This window comes from Crinia signifera, chromosome 2 (genome assembly GCF_055691185.1).
Source record: "Crinia signifera chromosome 2, ASM5569118v1, whole genome shotgun sequence".
NCBI classification, from domain to species: Eukaryota; Metazoa; Chordata; class Amphibia; order Anura; family Myobatrachidae; genus Crinia; species Crinia signifera.
The window spans coordinates 285717337-285741886 of NC_139218.1; the positions used below are offsets into that span (position 1 = coordinate 285717337).

The 24550-nt window shown below is 44.6% G+C and overlaps 1 protein-coding gene across 1 annotated transcript in view; it reads right to left on the reverse strand.

Annotated features, from left to right (window-relative positions):
* The window catches only part of DNAJC3 (DnaJ heat shock protein family (Hsp40) member C3), a 51658-nt gene that overhangs the window by 16536 nt on the left and 10572 nt on the right, over positions 1-24550 (reverse strand). The window contains exons 3-5 of the mRNA XM_083168785.1: positions 19600-19724; positions 14119-14193; positions 457-609 (exon numbers count right to left, since the gene is read on the reverse strand). Coding sequence (XP_083024911.1) covers positions 457-609; positions 14119-14193; positions 19600-19724 — 353 coding nt within the window. The remainder of the gene's footprint in view (positions 1-456; positions 610-14118; positions 14194-19599; positions 19725-24550) is intronic.

Below are 24550 nucleotides of genomic sequence, written 5' to 3' on the forward strand. Positions count from 1 at the left end.
TTACCACTTTTGAAGCTTAGTGCATCTGGTCCTATGTAACAAAGCTATCTCCATTATAGTGTTATGGATTGTATATATTTTACTGGTGGAATGTGGCATCTGCCTAAGGTGGTCATTCTGATTGACTCTGTAAGCTGCGAAGCTCGCAGCTTACCGAGTCCCTGTGACCACGCCCTGTCTAATACCCGCCCCCCCTCCACCGTATTCCCTCGCAACCATTGCTAGGGGATGTGTTAGGAAGACACATCCCCTCACATGTGCCCGCAGCAGGAGAAATCATTCGATGGTAGACGACCATCTAATGATTTGTCCCTGCCTTCACAAATATGTCTTGATTAACCCGAACGATAATTCCAGAAAGGTGAACCAATAGGAAAACATTTGACTAAAAAATTTTTTACATAAAAAAAAGTCTGTCCTAAACACAAGCTAAGTATGGGCTAGATGTCCACTTACCTCCAAAACAATATTAAAGAATCCTTCTGCAGTTGTGTAATCTCTCTGTTTGTAGGCCGCCAGCCCTTCTGCGCGCATGCGCTGGATCTCATCAGACTTTGCCAGCTGAGCGGAGGCGTCTTTCTCTTCTTGATCACTTGGGTTAGACTTCAGCTTTAATAATGTAACAAAATCAAGTCAGATTTTTAAAGGAAAAAAAGATCAGGCTTGTACAGTACCTCCCAAAAAAAGGTTACCCCATATTATGAAAGGTTTGCTCACAATAGACATGACTACCAAACTAGAAACACAAGAAAAGAGAGTCACACAAATTCTTATCACATCTACACTTACAACTGGAGAAGCTAAATGGGGTGTAATGGGGTGATCTAATGTAGGCAATGTTCTGTAACAGAAAATGAGACACCTGGAGAAAAGCACATATGCCCAAATACACCTGAAGGCAGGGGCGGATTGGACTGCCGGGAAACCGGGACATTTCCCGGTGGACTGGCCATAATAGAGATAAAGAGGCTACTCACCTCCCTAGCTGGGCCGGGGACCGCACGGCCGCCATCTTTGCAGCTATCAGCTGCAGCAGTTTTCCCCAAACAAATATGGCCAGCTCTTACAGCAGTAAAAATGGCCGTGGGAGAGCTGGTGCGCATGTGCGGCCGCACGCAGCTGCTCCCGCAGTACTGTCTGCCACTGTGCAGTGTGCACTGCTACCTGCGTGCAGGGAGGCGCCGGCCATGAGATGTGCCCTCCCTGCTGTACATCCCCACTGCTGTCCTCAGGCTCTGGGGCTGCCGGCTGCCAGTACACTGTCACACTGATTGCAGCAGAGCCGGCAGCACAGACAGAGCTAAGCTCCCTCCTGGCTCCCAACCCCCTTTGATGTCATCAGTCATGACAGTGGATCCTGGAAAGGGGATGGAGCTCCCCGAAGTGGAGGGGCGGAACTACACGAAGTGGAGGGTCGGAGCTATATGAGTGGAAGGGGCGGAGCTACCGGGAGCACAGTTAATGAAATAATTTGAAAGAAGTAGATCCACTGCCTGCCAGCCAGCTAGCTTTAATTTCAATAAAGTGGTGGTGCTGGCGTTACACAACACTACTACTGGTGCGGGTATTATGCAGCACTACTACTGTCGGCAACTGGTGTGGGCATTATGCAGCGTCCCTACAGTCAGCAACTGGTGTGGGCATTATGCAGCATCACAACTGTCGGCAACTGGTGTGGGCATTATGCAGCGTCCCTACAGTCAGCAACTGGTGTGGGCATTATGCAGCATCACAACTGTCGGCAACTGGTGTGGGCATTATGCAGCATCACAACTGTCGGCAACTGGTGTGGGCATTATGCAGCATCACTACTGTCGGCAACTGGTGTGGGCATTATGCAGCGTCCCTACAGTCGGCAACTGGTGTGGGCATTATGCAGCATCACAACTGTCGGCAACTGGTGTGGGCATTATGCAGCATCACAACTGTCGGCAACTGGTGTGGGCATTATGCAGCATCACTACTGTCGGCAACTGGTGTGGGCATTATGCAGCATCACAACTGTCGGCAACTGGTGTGGGCATTATGCAGCATCACTACTGTCGGCAACTGGTGTGGGCATTATGCAGCATCACTACTGTCGGCAACTGGTGTGGGCATTATGCAGCATCACTACTGTCAGCAACTGGTGTGGGCATTACGCAGCACTTCTACTGTTGGCAAATGGAGCAGGCGTTATGCAGCACTACTACTGTCTGCAACTGGTACGGGTGTTATCCAGGGCTAGTATTATCAGCAACTGGTGTGGGCGTTACGCAGCACTACTACTGTCGGCAAATGGTGAGTGTGTTATGTGGTGCTACTATTGTCAGCAACTGGTGTGGGCGTTACGCAGCGCTACTATTGTCAGCGACTGGTGTTGGTGTTATGCAGCGCTACTATTGTCAGCGACTGGTGTGGGCGTTATGCAGCGCTACTATTGTCAGCGACTGGTGTGGGCGTTACGCAGCGCTACTATTGTCAGCGACTGGTGTGGGCGTTACGCAGCGCTACTATTGTCAGCGACTGGTGTTGGTGTTATGCAGCGCTACTATTGTCAGCAACTGGTGTGGGCTTTACGCAGCGCTACTACTGTCAGCGACTGGTGTTGGTGTTATGCAGCGCTACTATTGTCAGCAACTGGTGTGGGCGTTACGAAGCGCTACTATTGTCAGCGACTGGTGTGGGCGTTACGCAGCGCTACTATTGTCAGCGACTGGTGTGGGCGTTACGCAGCGCTACTATTGTCAGCGACTGGTGTGGGCGTTACGCAGCGCTACTATTGTCAGCGACTGGTGTGGGCGTTACGCAGTGCTACTATTGTCAGCGACTGGTGTGGGCGTTACGCAGCGCTACTATTGTCAGCGACTGCTGTGGGCGTTACGCAGCGCTACTATTGTCAGCGACTGGTGTGGGCGTTACGCAGCGCTACTATTGTCAGCGACTGGTGTTGGTGTTATGCAGTGCTACTACTGTCAGCAACTGGTGTGGGCGTTACGCAGCGCTACTACTGTCAGCAACTGGTGCGGGCATTATGCAGCGCTGCTACTGTCTACTACTGTGGCCAACAGTGGGCATTATGTATAAGCAACCCTGCTACTGTGGCCAACAGTGGGCATTATGTGTAAACCGAGCCGCTACTGTGAACATTATGTGTGTGGAAGGGTTCTACTGTGGGCATTATATGTATAAGCAGCACTACTACTGTGGATATTTTGTGTAAGGGGCACTACTGTGAAGCGTAATGTAAATATAGGGGCACTAGGTGATGTGCAGGACCGTAACTAGGTGCGTGTAAGTGGTGCCTTGCCCATTTGCACTGTCGGTACACCACCTACATGACCACTCACTGCTGATTGCCAGCCGCCACTGCTCTCGGAGCTTGTGGTCCAGAAGCTGCAGTTATTGATTGGCTGTAGGACCACAAGCTTTAATTGGCTCACAAGCTGGCATATTTAAAAATCAATTCAGCGCCTCTGCAGGCTGTGCTCTCCTCCATCTTCAGTAGCAGCAGCAGCAGCGGTGGCAGGATGCCAGGTGCTGAGCTCTGGGCTGGACTCGACTAGATTACACAGTTTGCAGTAATGGGGGCATATTGCAATGGGCACTACTCCACGCATTCTGTAAGCGGCACTACTGTTGGCATTATGTGTAATAGGCATTACTGGGTGTAATATCCAAATTGAGCTGCATGCACAGTTGACGAACAATTTTGATGAACAACTGACGGGTATGCTCATCATCATTCGCCGCTTACAGACTGAAAGATATTTTGACCAATTTCATTCAGAAAGGCCAAAATGAAGACGTTGGTCAAAAAAGTGTACAGTGTGTATGGACCAATTGCACTAATGGGGCATTGTGTAAGGGGCACTACTTGTGGCATTATGTGTATAAGCAGTACATAATGGGCATTAAAGTGTGCAGCATATTGTGTAATGGGCATTACAGTGTTCTGCATACCGGCCCTCATTCTGGTTGACTCTGTAAGCTGCAAAGCTTGCAGCTTTATTGGTGTCTTTTACATGGAATAAAAGTTTTGATTGAAAAAGCGTTATTGCACCAAGGAGCACCAGGTTGACAGTGACAAACGGTTGACAGGTTGAAAGGTTGACACTGACACAGCTTCAAAACAATCAAAAAGGTTTACATGCTGCTATACAGCTTAACTACATCCTGGCAATGCTGATAGATCAGAGATAGTGATGAAAGGGTATACGGTCACAAGGTCGACATGCATTGAGTCAACCACTGAAGGTCGACACAAGCAAAAGGTCAATATGGCTTAGGTCAACAGGTCGACACAAGCATTAGGTCAACATTGGGAAGGTTGACATGGGGTTTTTCACAGGGTTTTTTTTTAGCCTACAGGCGGTATTTCATGCCCTTCCATCCACTAGGGCGTGGAGGGAGAATATAATAGTGTGCCGAGCACAGCGAGACACTGAGCCCGAAGCATCACGAGCCATGCAAGGGGACACGGTGTACTTTTTCAGTGTTCACGTGGACTGTGTTGACATTAAGAACAGAATTTTCGGTACTTGTTTAGTTTCACGGGGGCAGCATGGCCGTGCGCTACTTCCGGGTTCGTCGTTCGCCAAACTTTCTAAAATAAACTCCATGCCAATGTGGATAGTTCATACCCCCACTATCCACGTTGGCATGGAGTTGATTCTAGATAGTGTGGCGGGCGTAGCGAGCCACCGAGCCTATAGCGTGGGCGAGCCCTGCAGGGAGACTGCGCGGCCATGCTGCTGCCGCCGTGAAACTAAAGTACCGGAATTTTTATTTATTTTTTTTAAACTCATGTTGACCTCTTAACTGTTGACCTTCCCAATGTCAACCTATTGACCCTGTCGACCTAAGCCATGTAAACCTTTTGCATGTGTTCACCTAATGACCCATACCCGATAAAAGTCCAATGTTACAATAGGATTATAATCAGTATCTACTGTATGCAGATATAATCACAAGGAGATTATATTACATTTCTATTAGACATAACAGGTATATGTATCACTGAGCATCTGGTCTGCTTTTTCAAGGTTTTTTAATGAAGGTTTTAACCAAAGACCTGGTCATATGAGAGCCCTTGTTCTGAAGAAATATCTATCATTAAAAGACCTTTGTGAAGGCGTAAATCTATTATCTATATCTATAGTAATCTGTAAACCCAGGAGGTAATGCACACAGCGTGTAATAGGACGGCCAGACTTGTATAACGACTCCTGTACATAGGGGGGTAATTCAGGCCTGATCACATGGCCACGTATGTGCTGCAGCCGGCCATCAGGGAGACACCACCCTGCTAGCATGAAATCCCACCTGGCTAATTAATGTGCACGCTGTGCGAATGGATGTGTACACCGTGCAAAGACTTGGCAGCCCTGCAAATGTACAAAACCCTTCCTTACAGACTCACCATCACTGGGCACCACCCATCGGAGACCATACGCTCCCCTGTGGAGGGATGTTAGTTAGTGTTCATTCTAGCACCCACCATCTTTGAAACACATGCAGTTCCTCTTCCCTGCCAGGGGTGTTGCTGTCTGCTGTGGTGTTTCTAGCACAGGTCTGGTTTGCATATCAGTGCTGATATACAGACCACACTGTGCTAGAAGCACTACAGCAGACAGCGACACCCCAGGCAGGGAAGAGGAACTGCATGGGTTTCAAAGATGGTGGGTGCTAGAATGAACACTAGTGTATGCAAAACATCCATTCGCAAAGCGGCGCTGGAGGGCATGTGCTAGCCCGGTGGGTGGCGTTAAACGGTTCGCTAAGCAGCAAATTTTCGCTCTTAGCCAGTCAACCAGAATCAACCCCCTTGATTGTTATAGTGAATTATAATATGGCCATATGATTTTGGGGATGTATTTCCCCAAACTATGGGGGTTATTCTGATTCACTCGGAAAGGCACAATCACTCTCTAATGGACAAAACCATATGCACTGCAGGTGGGGCTGATGTAACATGTGCAGAGTGAGTTACATTTGGGTGGGGGGGTGTACTTAAAACGGAGATCTATATTGCAGTGTAAAAATAAAGCAGCCAGTATTTACCCTGCATAGAAACAATAAAACACCCAAATGTAACTCTCTCTGCACATGTTACATCAGCCCCACCTGCAGTGCACATGGTTTTGTCCATTAGAAAGTGATTGTCACTTTCCCAGTGAATCAGAATAACCCCCCATATGTCCATTACAGGTACAGTACATTATATTCTGCACCTACTCTGTAAAAAAGTCTCTGAAAAGTACATTCAAGTGTTGACATCTATGAGCAAGTTAAATAAAATAAAAAAAGTATGTTGTGTTAAAGAATTCCATGAAAAGAAGGTTTCAGCTGTAAAATAACCAGAATCAAAGTTCTATTTGTGCTTGTCACTGTTTTACATGTCTCACAGTTCTCATAGGCTTCTATTCTAAGTAACGTCGCAGACATCACATGAATTATTGATACAAAATCTGCGGATGTGCTTACTTTACTAAGTATATCATATTGCAAGGCAGGGGTTTCATTAGCAGATATCAATAGTTACTGTAGTGTAACTAGGCCACCTTACATACAAGAGCTAAAATGCACATGAAATGTGAGATAATACACCAATTTGTCATTCCCTTCCCCAATTATTCTAAAATATATAAAAAATACATGCTCTCCATGGGTGAGCAACGATTTCAAGTATGTCTGCCTATTTCTAACAATTATACTAAGGAGATCATGCATCTTGTTCACTTAAAGGAAAACTTTTAGAGCTGTACTTCCCAGATTTGGGGAGGGATGTATTGGATGGATTAAACACTTTTGTCCTTAGATGTTTATTATCCAATAGGGTTTCCCATTATCCCCCTCTCTACGCTCATCCATCATTCCTGGTGCTGCTATTAAGCAAACAGGGCGCCAGAGTGGCATTGTAAGTTATGAAATGATCAATGGCACTGATCATTCAGTAGCGCATGCAGGGGGGGTTTCTGAGTACCCAAACCCCCCAGGCATCTAAGGGCCCTAGGCTGAAAGCTGAGGGTCCCCTCTTTCCATGGGTACAAGAATTTAAAAAATCAGCCCTTGGGAACTGGAGATATCTGACTTCAAAGCAGTGGTCCCCATACAAGCCTGTCAATTGCTCTTACCAGTCAGATATTTCAGATTCTGTCTAACTTAGAGTTTTTCTGAGGGTATATTCCGAAAGCTGGGACTCTCCCCCTTTGATGGACACTAGTAGCTTGTATTCTATTTTTCCCAGAACCAGAGATATCAGCATTCGAGCAGCTGGTTACTGCTCCAGCTCCACACACCTGTTATGTAGTTTTATATACTCGTGGGCAGATTCCTCTGCCTCCTGAACTCTGATCCCCTAGTCCCCAGTACCATTTGGTAGGTGGGATTCTCTAGTTTTTAATTCCATTAAAATCTAAGAAATCTATTTCTGGGATCTGGAGATATCTGCAGTCAAGCAAGCTGTCCTCCCACCGTAAAATTATGAATAATAAGCTCACTCCACTATACACCCCTCCTCTGCGTATTAAACATCCTCTACCACCCTGGAAGTTATGTATCAGGGCCCCTTCATTCAGCCCAATGCCCCCTTCTCCCACCATCTGTGCAGTAAAGGGGTAATTAGTGGAAATTACTGATCCAGGCCCTACATGCTGAGCGGTTGATATAATACCGCCTACCACCCGCGGGACATCAAAGCTTCCCCCACCCCTACCGCTGGAGGATCGGTAGGTGCCCCCAATACATTGCTATGCCATGTATTGTGTATATATATATATTTTTTTTTTATTATTATTTATACATTTGGTCTATCTATAATACTTTAACTGACCCGGCATATACTGGGTCACCTAAGTGTCCATCTCTGTGCTTTGCTCCGTCCCTCTGGAAACCCCCTTCTGAAAATCCTGTGTTTGCCACTGTCATTTTGTCCAATATACCTTTACAAGTTGCCAGTTCAGGTAGGTGCAGCTCCATCCTCAGGTCCTTGGGTAGGTTTATGCAGTGCTCTTGTTGCATTTAACTATATTTTTTCAGGAGTGAAAATGACACTTGCCGAATATCCGTGCCACTAGGACCTTTTGAGTGGTGCGTGGCACATGTACAAAGGTTAATTAGGTCTGACCTAATTAACCTCTGTGGTTTAGGAAACCACAGTGTTCCCACAGCTATTTAGACAGGAATCCCTCCCCGTTCTAACTACACAGTATGCCACTGCATGCCAGGGTGGCTTGCTTAAACTTGTTCCACAGCAGAACCCAAATACTTATTTTTCACCTCTTTATTTTACACATTATAAGCTATCAACCCGGTACCCATCACCCAGGGGTGCCAGGGATATCTCGGACTTCGTCCCTAGCCAGGGGTTGCTTGGAGGGAGACCCCTTTATTGGGGAGTCCACAGTCCCCCAGGAACCTAGCCAAAAATGACCAGCTACAGGTTAATGGTACAGCCGTGGGACCTTATAAAATAAAGTGTCCACTGGCTGTGGTATTACCCGGATGGCTGTTGGAGCCCAGTGCTAGTGATAAAAAAAACGGGGAACCCGTAGTCTTTTTTTAAACTAGGACTGGTCCAAGTTTCTTAAATACAGGGGAAAACCCCAAACTTTTGACCCTGTGGGTGAGATTTAATAGGATGAGAGATTCAGTTTATTTTTTTAAAGCGGCAATCAATTACACTTCAAAATCGGTTTGATTTTGCAGTGTAAATGATTGCAGCTTTAAAAAATGAGATTTCTTACCAAATTTCTCAGTTTCTGAATCTCTCATCCTATTTAATCTCACCCAGTATTTCTGGAACCAGGACCGTCTCAAACAGCCTGGGGCTGGTTATACTTGGGGCGGGAGAACCCCGCAGTTTTATTCTATTATTTATTTTTCTTATTTTTATACAGAAGCATTGCACGGATCTGACAAGACTCCTGCAATTCTTAAGGGTTTGCCATATTTGGCTGCGGCAGCCAAATATGCATGACTTCACCATCAGAAATACCAATCATGGAGAAGTCAGCACCTTGTAAATATGCCGAATTTTCAGGCCCGGAAAAAAAATAAATGGATGATTGTGGCCGGTCCCATTAGAACAGCACCAGATTAGTACATTTCTGTCCTTGGATCACTGGCTTAGCGATCATCAAAGTCATCATGCAGCTACACCCCCACTCCACTCCACTGCTCTGCTTTTCCTCTTCAGCAGCAATTGCTGCGACCACTGATCCATGGGCGAATCCAGACTTTTCTTCTAGTTTTACAGATTCATTTTGCCCCTCCCCCATCCAGTCTGAGTCCTCCCCTTCCAAATCCCAACTTCTTCCTGACCCACAACTTTCAGAAAAGTTGCACTTAACCAGAGCTATGCAGATCGCGGAGATGCCCCACCATACAATACACTGAGGACAGCACTCAGCCTCCCGGTTGTGAAAGGCTTGCTGACACTCGTCGCACAGGGCTGGACGCTCCAGGTCACCGGGAGCTGGTGTGCTGCGGCTGTCTAGCCGACACCCAGCCACTGACACTCACTGGCCACTCCGGGCTCCCGGGAGCTTGTGTGCTGCAGTTGTCGGCCACTGATGTGATGCAGGATGAACAGTTCTGGACATCAGCTGCAGAGGAGAATGAGGGGGAAGCACTGAGCACAGACTTTATGGTAGGTCTGTGGAGGGAAGAGGCATGTGTGTGTGTGGGGGGGGGGGGGGGGGGGGGGCTGGACTCATTAAGTAAACACCAATTGCCTCCCTCTTCCATCTCCCTGTCATACTCTCCCACCCCTATTACCTACTGCCTCCTCGTGACACTACTGGTTACTGCACTTGTTTTGTGACTATGTAATACTACTTGCTGGGGTCCTGTAATTTGTAGTTTGAGAACCTCTGGCTTACTGTATTGTTGTAGGCGTAAACTTGAAGACACCTTCAGTCATTAGGACCTAAATTACATTTGGGTGTGACATTACCACTGAGCTACAGCAGCAAAGGTTCCACGGCAACAAATCAGAGACTTGTCACTACGAGATAGGAGGGAAATGTATCGCCTTACTGCAAGGCTAGTAATAAGCCCTTCTCGCCAAGTACGTAGGAACATCTGACATACATAACCCAGAAAATATTTTATCTACTATCTTCTAGGTCATGCTTTGGTTGGTAACAATGAAACTGACATTTTTGATGCATGAAAGAAAAACTTATTTTAGACCAAGAATAGATTTCCCATTGTAAAACCCCACAGAGTGAATGACCCTGTGTAGAGAATGACCCTGTGTAGAGAACAGTCAGCGAGCCTCTGACACCAGAGACTACAGTGTAGTAGATTTCAAAGTGCCAACAAGCCTCTGCCACATGCAGCTTAGATGTGATAGCTGGGTGAAGTCTGGACGGAGAAGAAAGAATCCTTATGCCAATGGCACTTTAGTAACTCCATAGAACCAATGCCACTCAAAAACAAACTTGAAACAGAATAATCAAAAAGATTATTGAAGGAAAAATAAAAGTAGAACAAGGTTTGTATTTGTAGACAGCCATTGTGTGGCTCCCAGGTATACACACAGAGTAGAGATGCTTTGTAAGAAGCCTACAATGACAGAGAATGATGCAACCTGCTGTTACTCCGTTCATTAGCTAGTCCTTCATAAAAATGAACGCTCTGTTCCATAACCAAGTAAAACTGGGTACAATGCAATAGCAGTATATATTATGTTGGCAGTGCCGCTTTTCCATTAAATTGTTATTATTTATGCATGAGAATTATTTCCAAAATCTGTTGGCTTTACACTCCTTAGGTAATATGAAAAGTAATAAAATAAATTTACAACAATAAGGGCATAATTTGATTTCCGTCTCTCATAAATACAAATCTTAACAGCATCTATAATTGGATCAGTGACAATACATGCGGCTTATAGAGACCTTTTATTGCTATAGGTCATTTGGACAAAGATACTTATCAGGCTGCTCCTTATCACTATGACACTCACTGCATCGTTCTGCAGACAGTTGCCCAGAATAAAGCAGAGCACTAACTTATGTTCTGGCGCCATCTGCTGGTAGAACAGGGAAGACATTTGGTTTGTCAGCAAGGCCAAATGTAAAATAATGAAAGCTGGGAAAAGGTTGCAAACTGGAATTCACATAGAAATAAACAAATGAACAAACAACTGAATTATTCCGATTCAACCAGCAGAACAAATTGCAGTGGTAATTTTCCACTTCTATGTTAATTCAAGTAGGGCTTACACACTGACAAGTAATTAAAAAAGAGAAAAAAATAATAATAATAATACCTAAACACATAACCAGGCCTCCAGAAAACATGTAAATTAGGGAAATTATATACAATATAATCTAAAGATAAGTAAATATATGTATGTATATATATATGAGAGAGCGCCACACGACTATGACATACGAGAATGAAAAAAATCTAAATTTATTATAAGAATGAATTCTTTAGAAAAATATTTAAAATGAAGAAATCACATATACAAATAATTCACAATAAAATCATTATAACAACTCCTCAGAAGAAATATACTATTATTCACATTCAATTAGACCAACTCCTGAGTGGTATTCGTGATCTCCACCTTCGAAGTGAAAAAAGTCTCAAATTTATTATTAATAATAATAATTATAATAGTGCTCTCTGGACTTGTGAAAGATTATTACTGATTAATTCTGTTATCCCACGAAGTGGTAGAAATGGATATAGTAGGTACCCTGAGCAATTAGACCGTCTCAATTGGCATTAATGGTATGGAGAGCCTCAGTGGCCATGAACAAACAGCAATACCTTAGCCGGTGATGTTGTGCACCGAGGCTCCTGCAGCAACAAGTGTAGAAAACGTCAGATGTAGCTCAGGCTACACAGAGAATCCTGCAGCAGCAAGTAGGGAAACGACTGATGCGGCTCAAGCTACACCCGCCCGGTGATCCTCCTCCGTTGGCAGACCGCCGATGATGTATTCAGCAGGGAGCGAGCCGCACTATCCAGTTCGTGAAAGCAGGTGTGCTGTGTGGAGCTGCGGAGGTAAGCAGGTGGACCGTTGTGCTGGCAACAGAGAGCCAATGAATGGAAGGTTTAAATCTGTTTGTATCAAGTTTAAAGGTGGTAGACAGTCCGGGTGGTCAGTACAACAGGTTTTTTGGGGGGTAAATACCCCTATGCAACTATATTTATTTATTTAACAGTTTCTTATATAGTGCAGCATATTCCATTGCGCTTTACAATAGGAGACAGTGACAACAACAAACTGTCAGACAGTCAAAGCTTTGAGGGCCCTGCTCGCAGGCTTACAATCTATAGGGAAGTAGGCATTGTTCCACCAGAATGCAAAGGTTCCTGGTGTGCTGTATGATACGGTGACCCAGCAGTTTGGCCAGGGGTCAGGAGGATGGGAAATGTGAAAAAGAAAGAGTGGATATGTGTGGACTGTACCGTGGGGATGTGAATAGATAGGAACGGTATATGTGGCTGGTTCTGGAATTTGATAAGCTTGCCTGAAGAGATGAGTTTTCAGGGAACGCTTATAGGTTTGGAGACTAGGGGAGAATCTTATTGTGCTTGGGAGGGCATTCCACAGAGTGGGTGCAGCCTGATGAAAGTCCTGCAGTCGGGAATGGGAGCGGGTAATGAGTGTGGATGAGAGACGCAGATATTGGGAGGAGCGTAGAGGTCGTGTTGGAAGATATTTTGAGATAAGAGAAGAGATGTATGTTGGTGTAGTTTGGTTTATGGCTTTGTGTGTAAGTAAAATAATTTTGTATTGAATACGGTACAGGTAACCAATGAAGGGACTGACACAGTAGCTTTGCAGACGATGAACGTCTGGCTCGGAAGATAAGCCTTGCAGCTGCATTCATGATGGACTATAGTGGTGAGAGTCTGTATTGGGGGAGGCCAATAAAGAGACTATTAAAAAATTACAAGATTTTGGCGTGCAGGTGCCCCGCAGCGTTTGTGTGGGGACACCAAGCGTTTTCACGGGTATGCCCAGGAAGTGCAGGGTGTCACATGCCCTGGCAATCTCCATCCCGCTGACCTCCTACCCACCCTTACAAGTGCCAGGCCGACGATGCAAATCAGCAAAGGCACCCACACAGAGGCCCTGCGAATGGGTATATGAGAATATGCGCATGTGCAGAGCAGAAACATCGGTCCGCTGTGCAAACACGCAAGGGGACTGAGCCGTTCAAAATCAAGGTTAGTGCGACTAAGCTTGGTGCATTGTAGTTTTTCACTCTAATATGCGTTTTAATCACAATGCAGTGGAACAAGAACACTTCAAGACTGCACAGATTCATTTGATATACAACAATTGCATGTCTGTTTGTCAGAGCGAGGCTGCACTGCGGGCCAAAGCTCACTTATTGAGTAGCATGAAGCTAGCTGTATCTGTCATTCTATCCATAGTGAATTCTTTTCTGCATATTTATTGCTTGTTCATTTAGCAAACTACGGTGGTACGGTATCTGCAGTATTGTTATTACCATAAAATGTAGAGAAATAGTTACTTTTGTCATGCAAAAGTGCTCGAACAACGTTGGTTGTCCCGGACACACAGAACGATAATCGCACCACATATCGTTTTTTAACCGTATTCTGAAACCGGGTAGTCCCATCTTACGTGACGAAAAGCAGATGTCGCTTCAATCTTGGGATAAGACGCCAATTGATGCGTACTCAACCTACCTAACCCAGCCGTACTGACCAGGCTTGTCCCAGGTCTTGAACTGCCTCCTAGATTAGAAGGTGAGGAACTAGTCTCCTGTACTGTATTGTATTATACTTTGAGAGAACATGAAAACTGGACCTGTATTATGATTTCAGTACTAAAATACCTATTTTTAACATGTACCACTACCAATTGCTTACAAATCAAAGCAGAAATAGCAGATATTCCATACATGTTTGCCACACAAACATAGCTATACATGCAAGTACAGTAGATGTGAAAAAAAAAAAAGACGTGACACTGAAAGCCACAGGGAAATGTGCCATCTAGTGATCAGCAAATGAATATAGTAAAATAGGTTTAATTCAGAAACAAAGATGAATGTACCATAACCCCTAGTAACCCACTTTATTAAATTACTGTACAGCTGCTGTGGGTTACTGCATCAGTCTTTGTAAATAACTTACCACTTTCTTAAAGTCCTCCTCTGCTTCATCCAATTTCCCTTGTTTTAACAGTAACTGTCCCCGCTGTAATCTTGCCTGAAAAAAATAAAACATAAATAGATAAAAGGATAAAAGAAAAACTGCAATCTCTTCTAGGTATCCGGCTGATCGATCGACAGCGTCTCGCCAGTAGGTCGACAACAAAACATCAACATGCAAAAGGTCAATATGATTTTTTTCACAATTTCACAAAAAAAAAAAAATTCATACTTCACCATCCATGTCGGCAAAGTGGTAGAATATAATAGTGGGCTGAGCCTAGCAAGGCGCTGAGCCCAAACCATGGCAAGCAAAGAGAGCCAGCGAGGGTGCGCATTCCACGAATTGAGGATCCATGTCGACATTTGACACCCAAACAATGTGAAAATCTCACGTTGACCTTTTGATTGTTGAACTGCTGACAGAGTAATCCTGATCTTATTGGGAAGATAAACTGCTGCATAGTGACCGTAACAATAATGCCAAAATACATAGACCCTTATTCAGATCTGACCGCAGTACAAATTTGTTCTCAAAAGGAGCAAAACCATGTGCACTGCAGGTGGGGCAGATGTAACATGTATAGAGTGTTAAATTTGGGTGTGGTGTGTTGAAGCTGAAATCTAAATTGCAGTGTAAAAATAATGCAGCCAGTATTTACCCTACACAGAAACAAAATAACTCCCCCAAATGTAACTCTCTCTGCACGTTACTTATGCCCCACCTGCAGTGCACATGGTTTTGCCCATTTTCAGAACAAATTTGTACTGCGCTCAGATCTGAGTAAGGGCCATAATGCATTATAAACATCTATAATCATTACTTGTGCTTCTAAATATTTGTAGCAACACATGATCCCCATACACACTGGGCAACTTTCATGTGAAAGCCGCTCAGTTTTCTCATCTCCTGCAGGCTCCTGTATCATTGCTGCCGGCCGCCGCTCATCTGCAGGTATTACCAGCAGAGAAGCAGCGGAGAGGACGGCTATCCGTAGCTTCCTGCTATGGAAAGCAGTCCACCCGTGGAAAAATAGCTAAAATGGGCAAAAACCGCTCAGTGTGTATGCCATTAGCGTTTTTCAGTCCGGCTATTTTCCCCATCATCATGCACCATAATCTCTGGGCATATTCGCGTATGGACCATAAGTTTAGACCTCAAGACTTTAGTATTCCTAGGAAACACACGCCCTTTGCTGGAAACTAAAGTATTACAGACTACAGATACACATAATGGTGACAGGTGTGTTACATCCAGTCCCTCGTTATTGTATAATGATGGAACAAAAAGGCATATACAGCACTACTACTTTGTCTCAAAGTGAATGTGTCACTTCTATCTGGCGTAACGTGAATACGGGATGCTACTGTATTACGTAAAGTGAATAAAGGATGCTTCTATGTGACAAAGTGAATAAGAGGCGCTACTATGTGGCCTAATATGAAAAAGGGAAACTCGTGTGACATATGGTTAGAAAGGTTGTACTTCTAAACACACTTTTGAGCACTCCCTCTTTATAATATGAGGGTAAGGGTGCCATTGCTTTTGCTGGCACAGGGCACCAAAATGAGGATTGCTAAAGGTAAGGGGTAATGGATGGTGCTGTGATTTGTGCTGCTGGGTATTGGGTGCTATGCTGGGATAGGGGTGATCTGTTAATAGTGGAACATGCAGACGTGCTAGGGGGCACCAGACAATAGGCCAGATGCACGAAGCTTCAAAAGTGATAAAATGGAGAGTGATAAACAGGCAGCTAATCAGCTCCTACCTGCCATGTCACAGGCTGTGCTTGAAATATGTCAGGTAGGAGCCGATTGGTTGGTTGTTTATCACTCTCTATTTTATCACTTTTGAAGCTGAGTGCAGCTGGCCCAATATCTTACAAAAGGCAGAAAATGGTTTAGGGCTGGCTCTGATAACATGTCCACAGTTGTCCACTCTGCAGATGATATATTTGGTTATGGATGGCATCTAGGCCTATGTGTTTGCTACAGATTACACCCTACAGCAAGCACAGTCATGGTTTATTTGATTCCATGCATGAACATCATGGCTAAAATGAAGGACTTTACAGCATCTCAACTGCACTTTTTATTTTTGTCTCATTGTACTATTCAGTCAGGTTTCATATAATGCCTCACCGTAAGGGAACATCCAAGCTTCTTTATTAAACGGTGTATGCATACTGCATTGTATCTATGGGTATTATGCTTAACTTGTGGGAGTATCAGATCTTTCATACTGCTTTGAATCCCTGCAGTGCCACATTAAAATATATGAGAGAAAAGAGAAAGAGACCATTCTAGAGGCACAAAAAAATAGGCCCAAGTGTTCCTTCCCCCCCAAAAAAGTGAGCAGTTTAGAAAAGGATTGCTGTGTGAATCAAAACAGAGAAAGCTTTCCATTTGCTGCAGCCTTTCTGGTAATAGTTGTGTAGGCCCCATCAGAGATGTATTTCAGCAACAGCTGGAGGTGACTGAGATATAAAAAGGTGCAGCTGCCTGTGGTGGAAGCAAACTCATACAATCTGGTGCACTGTGCATCTGCTCCATACATAGATGCAATGCCAGTGATCGCTTCTAATGACTGCATTCAGAGTTACTTTTATACCAATGTACAGGTATGTTCCATTTGCATTAGGTTTTAATAAGACATTGGGCGATATTCAATGAGCCTGATTCGCCATGTTTTTATGGCGAATGTGTGCTGTTTGGCGAATTTTTGACAAAAACGGTGAATCACCCTATTCAATGACCACATGGCGAATACATTTCAAGGTTTTTTTCGCCATGATTCACCGAGTAGCAATCGCTATCTTTTTATGGTGAAGTGGAATGTGAACTTCTAAAATAAAGTGTTTTGTTTTTTACATTTGGTGTCTAAAAATCAGGAATTTTATTCTGAGGAGGGGCATGCTACTTTTATTCATGTGCTGTAAGCACATGAATATATATTTAATTTAAAAAAAAAATATTTTTTTTTTTTTTTTTTTTACACAGCAGCCAGCAGGGGGCGCCGGACCCGAGCCGTTCATTACATATTCATATATTCACTGCACCCGATGTTACGTTCGGGTATAGTGAATATACGCGGCCCCCTGCTGGCACCCCCGGGGGGCAGCCTGTGCTGCCTGGCACCCGGGGAGCCCACCTGCCCCCCACAAACGTTCAGGGGCAGGCAGAGAGACTTCCATCTCTCTGCCTGGCACCCTCCTCAGGCTCCCTGCGGCAATCGCCGCAGGAGCTCATATTCGCCTGTCAGGGGCAGCGAGCCCCTGACACGTTGAATACCGGAGCCCTCTGGCTCCGGAACGTGGCGAATGTGCAGCGAATCCTAAAAAGGATTCGCTGCACCTCGCAGGTATTCACATTGAATACCGCCCATTGTGTATCGTGCACATTCTTAACTTGCAGCACCAGCCTCATCGGGAACGATATGGGTAAATTAATGGAGATGATGTGGTTTATTTACGAAGATGGGAGTTATAATGAAGATGGGATGGGAAACCAATCAGATTGTATCTATCTTCTAGAAGGTGCTAAATAAATAAGTAGATTCTGATTGGTTGCCAATCTTAAATGAAATTCTTTTCTTAGTAAATAAACAATGAGTGCACTGGAAGCCACAGAATGGGAAATGGTGTATACATAAGCCCCAGTTTATTCCTACGGGTGCTATTACATTGCGGTCATGCCTAGAATGAGAGAACTAAAGATTTAGAGCAGCATCTTTTAATCGCTGCCCCGCCATGTAGTATTCCTGTAGTGTGTGTACCTCCACTGATTGCACGCCCTGACCTACGCTGTGCACCCCAGTTGGTTGCCTGGATAAGGTATTATGGACCTTATTCTGGTTAACTCACATGGCTGCAAATTTCGCAGCCTTGCGAGTCCACCAACCCCTCCCACACTGTTTTGCATTAACACCCATTCACAGCTTGCGTGCAGGGAGGAATCATTCGATGGTTATTGACCATGAAATCATTACTACAGCGCACGCAGACCCAAGACACCTCTGTTTTGTCTCAGGTCTGCGGAAAGAGGACGGGTAGCTGACATCCGTTGACATCAGCTGCCCGCCTCCCACACCATTGATGAATCTCCATGCGAACGCCCAGCATTTTCATGGGTATGCCCATGAAACGCTGGGAGTTACCATGGGTGCGACTGCTCGCTGCCTCACGGCCCCAAACCGCAGTGCTGTGTGCGATTAAATCAATTAGCTGTGGCCACTTGCACTAAGCGGCTGCACATACGGAAAACTGTTTATGCGCAGTCACACACCATCGCTCCCCTGTGCGAACACTCAGGGGAGCACATGGACCAGAATAAGGCCCAAGGTGCGTTGTTTTGATGTCTGTTAAGAGTCTCGAGTCCTGATGGAGAAAGTCTGCTATATATAGATAAACTTCTGTACTTACTACCCCACAGCAGCTAATTGGTACTCACATCAAAGATATAATATACACCATTAAACCATGTTTATCCCATTTCTTTAGCTTTCCAGATTTTCTCAATCTCCCCTGTATCCAATGACAGTCCCTGCAAAATCCCATTTCCCTTTAAAGACCCACTCAAGCCTAAATGATTTACCACTTGCCTGGCATAGTCTTATCAGATCATGCCAGCTGGGATTACCCTGATATGGTCACATCAGATGCCTGTCAAACTCCTGCCGGAGGCTGCTGTGAGGTAATCTTCCAGCAGCCCCCAGACTAAGCACGCCCAACCGGCCTCTCTCTTCCATTGGCAAACTCCTTCTTCTGGCCATGGGAAGAAAAGTGCGATCCTAACATTTTTCCTGCAGCCGGAGTTCAGAGGGCTCAGTAAAGCTGTAGCCTCCTTCCTTTCCCTCTACTATAAATCACATTTGCTCCTGAGGACCGAGCTCTTCTCCTTTCCTAGTACATTGTAAGCTCTCATATGCAAAGCCTTCCCTATACTTTGCCTTCTCGGTTTAGATTTCACCTAGAGCACTACAGATTGTGGGTTTGACTCATGCATTCATGACTCATTGAAACCAATAAAAAGCAAGGGACTGTCTGGAACAAACCATGTTGCACTGCATGGGGAGCAAATAAATTTATATATTTTTTTTTCTGTGCAAGTTAAATACTGGCTACTTTTGCCTGTAGCACAAACAAATAAGGCAGCTCAGCAATTTAGATTTCAGTTTGAACACAGCCCACCCAAATCTCTCTGCACTAGGTTACATCTGCCCCACATGCAGTGCAGTATGGTTCTGCCATGAATCAGGCCCTGTGTAAAATATTGAGGCTTTTATATCACCATATGCCTGCTTATTACATTTAAGTCACATCCAGCAATACTTGAAATCTTCTAAATTCTGTTTCACATGTTAAAAGGTTTAACCCAAGTGAAGTGCAGATTATAGGCAGAGAAATACTGTAGGAGCTGGTTATTTGTTCCTGCCCTGCAGATAAGCTTTAGAAGCACTACATACGGATGTGAAGTCAGGCTTCAGCTCAATCACACGACTTAAATCGGGAATTGCAGCTTTAGACTTGCCCATGGCCAGGTATGCTGTTGCTCTTCGGTAGTATGCCAGGTAGTTATCTGGGTCTCCATCTAACAATACAGGGGGAAAGAAAACAAGCTGGCATCAACAACTACATAAACTGTATAGGAGGACACATTAATCTCAGAATGCAGACTGCACTTGGTGTGTATTGTCACATCTCTCCTGAGGTGTGTATACATTTATTTACAGTTTCTTATATAGCAGCAGATTTCGTGGAGCTTTACAATTGTAGACAGTGATAACACAAACTGGGTAACAACAGACAGACTTGGAGGTAGGAGGGCCCTGCTGCAAGCTTACAGGCTATAGATGCACATTTATACCGATTGTTGTACTGTATTGTATGTTTGTGGAAAGATTGTTTCTAAAATCATGTGGGCAGGATGGAATACTCACAGAGGCTTATGGAGAACCACTGATATGCTTTATTGCCATGTGAGTTCATGGCCAAATGACCCAGACCTGACAGCTGGGAACAACCCAATATGGCCAGGTGTTTTTTTTAGGCAATAAATCAGCGATTTGCTAGATATGTTGAGGACTCGCATATTTAGAGGTTGGTTGGCCATTGGAGGCAGAGGGGTCACCAAAAAGTAGTTCTTATTGCAGCAATAACAAATGATTTTTCGGGTACAACAATTCCTTAAACAGGCCTCCAAGAGGAAATTGTGCCAGCAATAAAATTATAGCTGTTACTATCACTTTACATCTCACTAGGCCGGGCATGGTCTAAAGCAGGCATGTGCAACCTGAGGCCCTCCAGCTGTTGTGAAACTACACATCCCAGCATGCCTTGCAATAGTTTTGCTAGTAGGGAATACTAAACCTATGGCAAGGCATGCTAGGATGTGTAGTTCCACAACAGCTGGAGGGCCGCAGGCTGGACATGCCTGGGTTTGGTTAATAGACAGTGTCTAGGTCAACTGTCAAATGGCCGACATACACAAAAAAAGGTTGACAAGCAAAAGGACACATGAACAGGTCGACATAAGTTTTTCCCTTTTTTTGTACAAATGTCAACACCTGAGCACCTAGACCCCCAATTACCGTAGCCATGCTTTGGGACACGTGGAAGTTACAGTATAAAAGAAAACATTGTGGAAAAGTCATGTCGACCTTTGTTAGATCTCTTGCTTGTGTCGACATTGACACTGTTGATCGATCATCTGGATGCGGACTAGGCCACTGCATAGATATCAGAACAGAGAGGGAAGAAGAAGTATGGATGCTTCCACGTGATCTGTCCCCAGTAATGCTCACCCCATAACAGCTATTGCCAGCTGCAGATGTAGTAATTCACCAAAGGGTGAAGCAGAGAAAAAAGTTTTCAGAGCTTGGTAATTTGGGCCAGTCTGTAGTATTAGTTTGCCATTTCTTAAATAGCCCCTAAACCGTGTGGAAACAGTCACTTCCACATGATAGGAGGATGGTATGCCCCCAAATTGTGCTGTTCATCACCTTTCAGAGAATATTTTAGCACTCAAAAAATGAGAAATGTATAGGAATTATTTGTTTTCTGTACAATTTCATTATATGTTTAATATACAGATAGACAGGTTTCATGCCAATGACACATTTTTAATATAAACATGATTGTGGAAAGTTAAACACAGAAAGAGAAAGTGTGTCTGGGTGTGGTGCACCTTAAAGAAGTAATGGATGCCAATAAAATTTAACCTATAATTGAGTATTATTAAAACTGCGAAATATAAAAGAAAACATACAAATGACAAACAAAGTGAACAATAATGCGTGTTTAAAAACAGCACGTGTGGGGACTGACTATGTGTTTAGAACAAGTCTCTTTATATTAATACAGTGTAGCGTTCTTCAGAATAACAAGTATTGTTGCCAAATGTGGGAAGGAAAACTTCCTCTTATTACATTTGTTGCAGTATTAATTCCTTCTGATAGCAAGCTGCTTATGCTGAGGCAGCGTATGTGTACAGCAGGGAGGTGCAGTCAGGGGAGGCAGTGCCTCCTCTGTCATTAATGTTTAATATAATAATACAATACAAAGAAAATACTTAGGACACATATTATGTGTCATAAGTATATGCTTTGTATTATTAGAATAATTTTTACTCTGCTTTTTTTTTTTATTAGCTTAGGAGGCACCATGAGCGGTGCCTCCCGCTGTCCATATTAAAGTAACAGACACAGGGGCGGGCAGTGGGCAGGGCTGAGAACCGAGCTGGTAAAAGCTCATTTAGAAAAAGTGTATAGGCGGCACCTATAGCAGTGCCTCGGTGACAGGGACTTGCTTTCTGCCTATATGAAAGCACGCCCCTGTCACTGAGACAGATGTGATTGGGCACAGTGGCGCTGTCTCAGTGACAGGGGCAGCTTTCATAAAGGCAGAAAGCACGTCCCTGAACCATGGCTCTTCTATAGGTGAGGTGCCGCTTATAGCGCTCTGAAGTTTTTAAAGGTGGACGAGCCGTGCAACCACTGCACAGCTCGTCTGCTTACTTGTATTGCCGGGGGAGGGTGGTGGGGGGCGAGTGGTCCGAGCCGACAGCTCCCGCTTCGGCACAGGCACCGGGGTCTCTCTTCTGCCTCACGCCCGGGGGTGGGGGGCGGAGCTGCGCTGAGACGAGCCGACAGCTCCCGCTGTTATCTGGCCACCAGGCACTGGCACACGCTTCGGCACAGGCACCAGCGTCTCTCTTCTGCCTCACGCCCCGCCGCTCTTGATCTGTGTTTGGTGCCTGTACCGGGAGGCTGCGTCACTGCTGCTTGGGTATCCATGTGGTACCTGGGTGAAATGGTAATTTGTGTTTGGCACTTGTTGAAGGGTGGGGGCTGTGTTTTTTTTTTTTTTAAGTGGCATAGGTGTCTATTTGTGTTTGTGTTAAGGGACAGACTTGTGTGTTTGTGTTGTGACAGAGGTGTGTATCTGTATGTGTGTAAAGTGACAGCGGTGTGTGTTTGTGTTGTGAAAGAGGTGTGCATTTGTGTAAAGTGACAGAGGTATGTACTGTTTCTGTGTGTTTGTGTAAATTTAGTGTGGTTTTTAAATTAAGTATATTGGCCCAATGTACTAGCCTCGGAGTACAGTGGCTGTGCGGGGTGCTGGCTGAACTCAGAGGTTCTTTTAAAGAGGCAGACATTTACAAGGCAAAACCATGCATTGTAAGTGATTGCCCTTTTAAAAAAAACCTCAGAGTTCGGCCGTCACCCCGCACAGCCACTGAACTCCAAGGCTAGTACATTGGGCCAATACTGTATACTTCATTTAAAAATATACTTAATTTACACAAACACACAGAAACCGTACACACCTCTGTCACTTTACACAAACACACACCTCTGTCACTTTACACAAATGCACACCTCTTTCACAACACAAACCGCTGTCACTTTACACAAACACACACCTTTGTCAATTTACACAAATGCATACCTCTTTCACAACACAAACACACAAGTCTGTCCCTTTAGAGGCTAGTTAGTACATTGTCTGCATGTTTTTTCTTTAAGTGAAAAGGTATGTGGGCAGACCCCATGGTGGTTTGGTGGAGCCAGCGACGACGGGTCTGTGGCGAGCGCTGGGTCCAGGTTGCTTCTGCGCTGACAGGCAGGAGCTGCTCTGCCAGGTCTCTGCTGCTTATGCAGCTACCGCACCTGCCTCTCAGCGCAGAAACATCCTGAACCCAATGCTCCTCACAGAGCCTGGCGGCACTGGCTCCATCAAGCCAGTGCCTCACCAACCAAAAACCTCACCGCACATCACTAGTGTACAGATAGGAGAGGTGACCGCTGACAGGTCTGGTGTGTGTGTCAACACATCATATGTCGACTCTGTTAAATGTAGGTTTTTGCTAATATGGGTGCTGCAAATCACCTCCCCGCAATTGTCGGGTGTGTATGTGCTCTGATGATAGTACACAACCAAATTGGGTCATCGATGTCCTCGGTGTTATATGAGCCAGTCAAATTTTAATATAATTGATACTGTGCTAAATTGTATATTTAGGGACATAAAGTGTACTTCATACTGTGAGCATTAGAACACTGTTCTTTGGTCGTTTATATATGAGCACTAGTCAAGCCTGACTGTCTCAATGTATTACAACCAGTTGTCTATGGTGCTGAACCACTGCACCCGTCAGCATATTAACAGTGCGGATTTGTATACAGTATGCATATATCCGCTTTGAGCTCAAGATCTCAGCGGTAGTTCATATATATGTATATCACTGTTGCAGTAAAATAACAGATTGGTATTAGAGCCCTTAGCCGGGCTGAAAACACACGGCGCTAAGCCAATACGTGAGCTTGTGGCGCTTGGAGTATCTCAGCGATACCTGCTGATAGTTAGTGTGCCCACTAATGCAATAGGCACTTCTGTAGTACTGCAAGAGTTTTAAACAGATTTTCACATTCGCCATATCTATATCACATCACATTAGACACATTAAACACATTAGAGCCCTTAAAAGGGCTAGGTTTGAGAGACGCTAAATACACATTTATGATAATGGGAGAGACTGTGCACATATCGTACACCCACACGGCCATGCTGCCGGCGCGCTTTTCACTAACGCTTTTTCAAGGCAAGGAAAGGATTGTGGAAAGGAAGTAAGCCACTGGTCACTATAAAATTCAAATATATGATTATAAAATATATTCGTCAATGGGCATTCTCTTGTAACATAATTTATGTTTACATTGAAAGAATTGTCCTTTAGTACCTGATAGTATACCAGTGCATGTGTGCATTTAGTAGGCGTTACTACAATCATTTATTACTGGTGTATATGTGTCTGAGCTATTGCGGTCACCAGTAGGATACACATATTGGCCCTTATTCAAATCTGATTGCAGTACAAATTTGTTGGGCAAAACCATGTGCACTGCAGGTGGGGCA